At 51.5% G+C, this 8,163-nt stretch overlaps 1 protein-coding gene across 14 annotated transcripts in view; it reads left to right on the forward strand.

Moving 5' to 3' along the window:
• Window positions 1-7,946, forward strand: part of LOC105484759 (PTPRF interacting protein alpha 4) — a 52,729-nt gene extending 44,783 nt beyond the window's left edge. For 8 of the 14 annotated variants that reach the window (XR_989200.3, XR_011612860.1, XR_989203.3 and 5 more), the window contains 4 exons: window positions 948-1,016; window positions 4,800-4,980; window positions 5,191-5,300; window positions 5,542-7,946. Coding sequence is in view for 5 of the 14 variants with exons in the window: in XM_011746686.3 (XP_011744988.1) it covers window positions 948-1,016; window positions 4,800-4,980; window positions 5,542-5,591 (300 nt within the window). In the remaining 9 variants the exon portion in view is untranslated. The remainder of the gene's footprint in view (window positions 1-947; window positions 1,017-4,799; window positions 4,981-5,190; window positions 5,301-5,541) is intronic. The other 6 variants (XM_011746686.3, XM_011746689.3, XM_011746690.3 and 3 more) reach the window with 2 other exon arrangements.
• The last annotated feature ends 217 nt before the right edge of the window (window positions 7,947-8,163 follow it).

Genomic DNA, 8,163 nt, shown 5'->3' on the forward strand with positions numbered 1-8,163 from the left:
GTAGTCCCAATTACTGGGGAGGCTGTGGTGGGAATTTTGCTTGAGCCCAGGAGTTTAAGGCTGCAGTGAGCCATGATTGTGCCACTGCACTCCAGCCTGGGCAACAGAATGAGACACTGTCTCACTCAAAAAAAAAAAAAAAAAGAAAAAAAAAAAGGTCTGGTAGCAGTTTTGAAAACTTTTCTGTTTCTGGCATTTCTGAAAACTGTGAATGAATTAATCTCCTGGGAGGCCTAAAGAAAGTCTGTATGTACACAGCCCAGGGACAACCAATATCCATAGCTGAGCAGGCTTCCTAATTTTAAGTTTTTGATGTGAAAACTTATCAGATATATTTATTTAATCCAAATCAGTCACATTCTGGTTATCCATGGTTTACATGCTGACGTACCCTTCCAGAAAGACAGGCACGATTTTCCCCTTTCAGACAATTTTTTTTTTCCAACTAGGTGAAGTCTCTTTATCTATGTGTTCTATGATCCTACTTATTTTTTTCTTAGAGACAGGGTCCTGTTGTATCACCCAATCTGGAGTGCAGGTGTGATCATAGCTCCCTGCAGCCTCAGACTGGTGGGCTCAAGCTATCCTCCTGCCCAACCGGTATCTGGGACTGTAGGTGTTCACAACCACGCCCATTTAATGAAATTTTTTTGTTTGTTTGTTTTTGTTTTTGAGACAGGGTCTCACTATGTTGCCAAGGCTGCTACTTTTTTAAAAAAATTGTTTTTCTAATTTGCTGTATATGAAAGAATCCTAGGCTTACAGCTTTACTTATGAGTTTGCTTGAAGGAGCAGCTTCAGAAAGGTGTGTAAAGGCCTCTAACAGGCTAAATGCACTGAAGCCTTGTATCTCTGCCCTTGGACCCTAGGAAAATGGTGAAAGATGGCATAAAGGTAGTTAACTATAGCCCTTCCCACCTTTCCCTCTCCTGCTCTATGGACTCCAGGCACGCCAGGTGATGGAAAGAGAGTTCAATAACCTGTTGGCCTTGGGCACAGACCGGAAGCTGGATGACGTGAGTACCTGGCCATGAATTAGAAACCTTGGGGATTTGGTCATCTTAATTGGATTGAAGTTCATGAGTTCTGCCTTCCCTGGGCTAATTGTTGGAAGGCTAGTCTAAGGGAGGAGAGCCAGAGGGGATGGGGATGATGAATGTCAGGGGGTTGAGGAAATGGACCAGCCCTAGAAGAACTTGTCTGGGGTAGTAATAGGTTGTGGAGAAGTCTCTGTGAAACTCCTGTGCAAAAGCTGAAGGCCCATGTGTTGTACTTCCATCATCTTCTAATTCTATGCCCTGCCTTCCTATCCACATAGGATCAAAGATTTTCCCCAAGGGCCATATCTTTGGGATCACACCTTTTTCTTGATGTCTCAGACCGTATTTCTTCAGTGCTGAGCTCAGCACACCTCCAGCCTACTCAGTAAGATTCCAGCCCATCCTTCAGGAGTGTGGGTGTGTGGAGGCAGATCCCTGCTGAGGTTGTTAAATTACAGGTTTGCTCTTCTGCTCACCAGTGCAGTCTGCACAGCTAAACACACGCTCAGGCTTTTACCATCCCAGGTTTCCCTAGTTTCACCCTCTGGTCTACCTTCACACCAAGTTAAAGTTTTCCTCTCTCCACCCTCCTGGTCACTGAAGGAACAGTCCCTTGCACTTGATTTCATCAGGCCTTCCCCTTGAGTTGAGGCTATTCTGAGCTATGGTCCCCTTTGAGATGCCAACCTAAGCATCCTGCTGTTTTGTTTTGTTTTGCACTGGTTTGCTGAGGTCATAGCCCCTCCTTGGCCCCCGTCTCCTCTTCTTCCCTTCTTCCTCCCGCCTCACTTTCCTATCACTGCCCTTGCCTGTCAGGTCTGCCCTAGTTGATTTGGTTCCAAACAAGTTAAAAGAAAGCCCAGAGTGTTTTTCGCTGCTCCGTCTTCAGTCAGATCACTGTTTCTTAGTAGGGTTTAAAACAGGGCTAAAATCCACCTTTGTAGAAGGATTGCTCTGCCTCAGGGAGACACAGGGTACTCTCAGGAATTTTTGTGGAAGTGTTTTCTTCACAGAGGTACCTTGAAGTTTGGGAGAAAAAAATATTTATATAAGTATTTGTTTTGGTCATTTAGATACCTTAAAGGGGATAAACTGGCAGCCCCCCCACCCCAACCCAGAGCTGTTGCAACTCTTGAGAGATCTCTGTTTTCCTAATGCCCCTGTGGTATTGACCCTCCCACTAATTCCACGTGCACTTAGGATCTCTGCTTTCTTTGTTGCTCTCTGGAGAAATGACTCCCATATATTTATTAGTGTGGTGCTGTCTAATTTAGAAGCTATGTAGTCCTTCGCTCCTTACAAAAATATTCTTTGAATGCCTGCCCTGTGCCAGGTATTGTGCCAGGTATGGTGGTTAGTGATGACGATGTCTCACTTTATGGTAATGATCACCACATGAGATAGGTTATGATGCCCATCTTACGGATGAGGAAATTGAAGCTCAAAGAGGGAACTTATCTGCTGTGGCAGAGCAGGACCGGAACAGATGCGAGTCTGATTTCTGAGCTCTTCCCCCTTGTTCCACTTCCTCTGGGAAGCTTGTGGAGCTATCTGACCTGTCAGGCCCCAGACACTTGGGTGGAGTTATTGATTAGACATTGGGGTGTACATAGAGCTGTGCAGTGGAGTTTTTGGGACTGCAACTAGGTGTGGGCTAGAGAGGATGGTTTTTGTGGGAAGTGTAGAGTAGAAGCCAGGTCCTGGGAATAAGGTAAGATTTGAGGGTGAGGGGAGGGTCTGGGGTCCAAGGAGACTGCTTCCTGTCCAGCTGTCTAGCACATCATCAGCAACCTTGAGCTGTCTCTTGCAACCACACCCTCTGCCGATTTTGGTTCTTAGTGTCCCTTCTGAAGCTTCAAGGCTCTTAAGGGCGGTATCCAGTTCTCCCTGTACATGGAGATGAGGACTGAAGGGAAATAAGGAAGAGGGGAGCGGGAAGGAGTAACATCTGACGATTAGGGGACAGGGGAGGAATGCAGAAACAGGTCCTTAGGGTTGGCTGAAGGTGGAAATGGAGACAAGGGGAAGGCAGGAGAGAGAAAAGAGGCTCTGGGCTAGTGTAAGAGCAGGATCATGGGGAGGATAGCAGTGACAAGGCAAGTTCCCGACAAACTCAGGAATGGGACTCCTGCATAAAGAGCCAGCTGCCACCTATTCATTTAATGAATATTTATTGAGTACCTAATGTGATCCCAGGCACTGCTCAGAAGTTGGAGATACGTTGGTTGGAACAAAAAAGATTATGGTTTCTGCCCCGTGGAGCATAGAATTTGAGAGGGAGAAAGAGTGAGAGAGAAAGTGAAAGGTATGGAGGTAGGGAGAAAGGAAGGAGGTGGGAAAAGGAGGAGGAAAGAGATGCAGTCATGCATGGCTTAATGATGCTTAGCCACGGGGATAAGTTCTGAGAAATGCATCATTAGGCAATTTGATCACTGTGTGAACATCATAGAATGTACTTACACAAACCTAGGTGGTATAGCCTATTGCACACCTTGGCTGTATGGTATAGCCTGTTGCTCCTAGGCTACAAACCTATGCAGCTTGTTACTGTATTGAATACTGCTGGCATTTGTAAGTATTTGTATAACTAAACATAGAAAAGGGACAGTAAAAGTATTATAATCTTATGGGACCACCATTGTCTATGCCGTCCATCACTGACTGAAACATTATGTGGTGCATGACTGTATTAATGAAATAATCTCATAAATACATATAAAAGTGCTACTAGGATGAGTGCTGTGACAGAGAGGTACATGGTGCTGAGAATTTATCAGAGCATTTGACCCACTCAGGGCATGTACAACAAACCCTAGGGGGTCAGGGCTGGGAGGGGTTGTTGAGGCAAGAACAGGCGGGTGAATGTCCATTGTTCCTGCTAGTCCCACTTTGCCTGCATCAGCTCCGAGAACATGGGGTGGAGGGAGATTGGGCATGACTTCCAAGCAGGGTGATGGAGGCTCTAAGTGTGGGGTGCGGAGGCCTGTGCAGAGGGGGATCCTGTAGGGTTGGGGTCCTGGGTGCCCTGTGGCAGAGATGGTTATTTTGGAGACATGGCTGGCATGGGTGAGGGGGGGCAGATGGCAGGGGGGCTGCCTGCCATGTCCTTTGGAGAAGCCTGCGTCTGCTTGGTGGTCTGCCTGACCCATCCCTGTTACAGGGTGATCTCATCTGATCCCATTAGTGATAGGCAACCTGAGAAACAGGTCGGGCATTTTACCGATGAGGAAACAGACTCAGAGGGGTCACTCACCTGGTACAGGGTCACATAGCCAGTAAAATGGCAGAGCCAGGTGTCTGACTCCCGCCAGACACAGTACTCTTCCGGCATACTGGGCTACAGCCATTCGGAGGCCCCAGAAGGACAGGACGGTGTATATAGGGACTGGCTGTCACCTCCCATGGACTGAGGCTGAGGAATGCCTTGAAAGGTGAATGGTCATGCCAAGCCCACTTTGAGAAGATTGCGGTGGGCTGGGAAACAGTTCAACTGCAGGATGGCAGACCCAACAAGATTCTCCCTCACACACTCCCTCCATCCGCCACCCGGAGACAGGGAATTTCAGAGTCGCAGGGTTTCCCCATTCACTGTACAGATGGAAAGACTCAAGGCTAGAAAGGGAAAGTGACCTCGCTCCCTCTTTCCAAAGGGGTGGGAGTGGTGCCCCTAGAACCAGCTGCGACTGGCCCCCTCCAGGCAGGGCATGAGGATGGCAATTCCAACAGGCCCTTGGGCCTCTGGTGTTCCCCACGGTGCAGGGGGATGACAAGGTGTTCCGCCGCGCGCCCTCCTGGAGGAAGCGCTTCCGGCCGCGGGAGCACCACGGTGGCGGCGGCATGCTCAGCGCCTCGGCGGAGACCCTCCCGGCGGGCTTCCGTGTGTCCACCCTGGGGTCCCTGCAGCCCCCACCGGCCCCGCCAAAGAAGATCATGCCTGAAGGTGAGTAACAGGCGGGCTGGGCATGGCCGAGGCCCAGCCGAGCGCGGGCTCCTTCCTGGCACCCTGGGGCCGGGCCGGGTGGAGAGGGGCGAGGCCGAGGCTGGTGCCCCGCGCTCTCGGGCTGCCGCTGCACTAACGCCCCGCGGGGAGCGTGTGCGCGCACTAACCCGCCGCTCTGTGTGTTCTCCCGCGGCTGCCGACTTCTCCCAGCCGGGACGGCGGGGGCGCAGAGACTGGAGACCTCCACGGTTCGGACCTACTCCTGCTGACCCCCCACCCTCCCGCCCGGGGTCTGACGGGGGGTGTGCCCGTGGCTCGGGGTAAGTGGGCCAGGCCCAGGGACGCAGGCACCTTGCTGCTGGCCCTCGGCCCCACGCACCTGCCTTTGGCTGCCGGCCTGGCCCTGCCGCTCCAGCCCCGCTTACCAGCACTGCCCGGCTTGTCCCTTCCTGCTTCGTCTGGCCCGGGGCGCTTTGCGCTTGGAGCACGCTGCATTGCCGCTGCCGCACACATCCTGCAACCTGTCTCACAGTGTGATGCCTGTCTCTCTTTCTCCCTCAGCTCACTCCCACTATCTCTACGGACACATGCTCTCCGCCTTCCGGGACTAGCCACGGCCCCCAGGGCTGGCTTCCTTCTTCTGGGTTTCACAGGCTCTACTGGCCCTGACCCCTCCTGCTCGTTCCCCTTCCTTCTGCGGCTCCTAGTCTCGTCCGTGACTTTACGGTTGCCCTGGATCTCAGAATATATTCGTCCACCCCCTCGGCACCCCACTACCCAGAGTCCCACCGTGTGTCCATTGTAAGTCTGGTGGGTGTGGCTGGGGTCTCCTGGTATTGTGGAGGCACCCAGGTTGTCCACACTTGGGATTCTGGGGGAAGGAGAGAAGGGCCTCCCAGGGTGGATGTGAAGCCACCCTTCCTCTTCTGGACCCAGCCTGGTCTGCACCGCAGCCTCCACCAAGACCAGGATCCTGGGCCACGGGCTGGGATGATCCTTCTAAGAAAGGGTCATTTCAGACGCAGCCCTGTTTGGGCTATTCAACCTTAGGGTCTCTTTCCACGTCTGGCTGTGCCAAATGGTTTGGCAGCTGGTTTTGGCATCCCCAGCATCATCACTCTCCCAACCCATCACCATGACTGCGGTTCCTGTCCCCATTCTCTTGGGGACAGGGAGGGACTGGGAAGGGCTACTGAAGACCCCATTCTCCCGCAGGATGGTGAGGCTGGGAGGAGGAAGACTGAGGTAGAGATTCCAGGCCCTGGCATAAGCTGAATCCCAAATGTGGGTTTGGGAAGAACCAGAGAGAAATGGATCCCTGAGCTCTGAGCCAAGGGTGAGGATGGGGAAACTCTAAGCCCCTGCCCAATAAGAGGTGCAGGCAGACCAGCCAGAGAGAGAGCCGATGGCCTCTGGGTAGCCTTAAGCCCAAAGGGCAGGGGGAATGTCCCCTGCCCCAACCATCGGGTGGAGCTTCTGCTGGGCTGTGGGGAAGGGAGGTTGTGTGGATCTTGACTCTGGGGCAGAACAGATCTAACCATGCATTGCTAGCTCTGCTCCCAGCATCCCTTTCCCTTCTCTCCTCCTCTGCCTCACTTTAGTAATCCCAGCCCTATAAAAATGAACATGATGGGCGGATGGAATATACATTGACCCTAAAGTCAAGTTTGGGGAAAAGGCAGACTGAGGCCTCCTTTCTCTGACCTCCCAGGAAGAAAATAGTTTCTCCTACAGTGATTCATGTCCCAGATTCAGGAAAACCAATGTTGGTGAAGTCAGCCACTCTCCTGCTTGTCCCCACATCACCTAACCCTCATCCAGAGCTCTTTTGGTGTATAGGGACTGCCTCCTCCTGGAATTCCTAAGATCCACCCAGCTTCCACCATTTTCATTGCTTTCCCCAGCAGCATGGTGGGAACCTGAGCTGAGGGATACAGGTCCTGTTTTGGTAGGAATATTATTCCCAAGAAACACCCCCTCCTCACCTACTCTCTCATCCTACCTAGGTGCCTGAAAATGTTCAAGACTTATGTTCAGGGTGGGATGATGGAACCTAGGGCTTCATCAAAGTGAGAGGAAAGGAAAAGCATCTGGCACGTGTTTCTTGGAGAGGGGCCAGTGCAGTGCCATCCTGCAGGTGGCTGGAGCAGCTGCATTGCAACCTGATCACCTTGAGTTCTGAGCAGGGGCTAGGCTTGCAGGTGAGATAATGGGCCAGGGCACCCAGTCCAGAAGGAGCAATGGCACCTGGGCAGTGCCAGGGCTTAGAGCCTGCTGCTCCTTTTCAGTAGAGGAGAGGCTCATCAGTGGTGTGGTGGGGTGGGCTCTCCCCTAGGCTTGGGCAAGGCAGCCACTTGCCCTTGCTCTCCCTTAGTGTTCCCTGGCCTCCCTGCCATCAGGTTGCTGGGAGTGGAGATGGAGGGATTATTGTGCAGAAAATGAGTTGGATGGAGATAAAGAGCTCCCATCCCTGCATAATGGTTGTTAAGATGATGGAGATTCCTAAGATTGGTGGAGTTGGGCAATGCACAGCCATCTGACTCCTTCAGGGTGCTCTTGATGGGCTGGCTGTATGGGAGACTCAGTCCCAGCCTCTCTCCTCTACAACTCCTGCCACTGTTGGCCATGTTGTAAGGCAGTAGCTGTGCCAGGAAAGCTGGGTCCATTCAGAGCACCCTGAGAAGTATTGCAGGGAGGTGTTAAGAAGAGAAATCTGGAGAAATCTGTGCAAACAGTGATGGAAGGCTATTGTCTTGGTGTATCCCTTGCCTCATAGTCAATATATTTTTTTCTTTGGTGAGTCACCAGTGACCCGAGCCCTCCACACCAGCCTCCTGTATCTCATCAGGTCCCTTCTCAGTACTGTACTTGCTCAGTGCATCAGGAATGGGTGTATGGGTGTGTGTGGGTGTGAGTGTGGGTGTGTACGTACTAATAAACAACCTGGTTTTAAGATAATGTACAAATGGCCTCCAGTCTTTTTTTTTTTTTTTTTTTTAAACTCTGAACTCACCTGAGATTTCCAGCTGCTTTCACAGTCGTAAAGGCTGCTGTACTCTGGGAAGGAAATATACAATTTTCAGAACTTACAGTCAATAACTGTCTGTTTATGTAAGCACAGGATTGATAGATTAATGTTTGGGTTACATGTGCCCAGTGGGTAAAGGACCAGATAAGGAGAGA

The sequence above is a fragment of the Macaca nemestrina genome, chromosome 1, assembly GCF_043159975.1.
Source record: "Macaca nemestrina isolate mMacNem1 chromosome 1, mMacNem.hap1, whole genome shotgun sequence".
Classification (NCBI taxonomy): domain Eukaryota; kingdom Metazoa; phylum Chordata; class Mammalia; order Primates; family Cercopithecidae; genus Macaca; species Macaca nemestrina.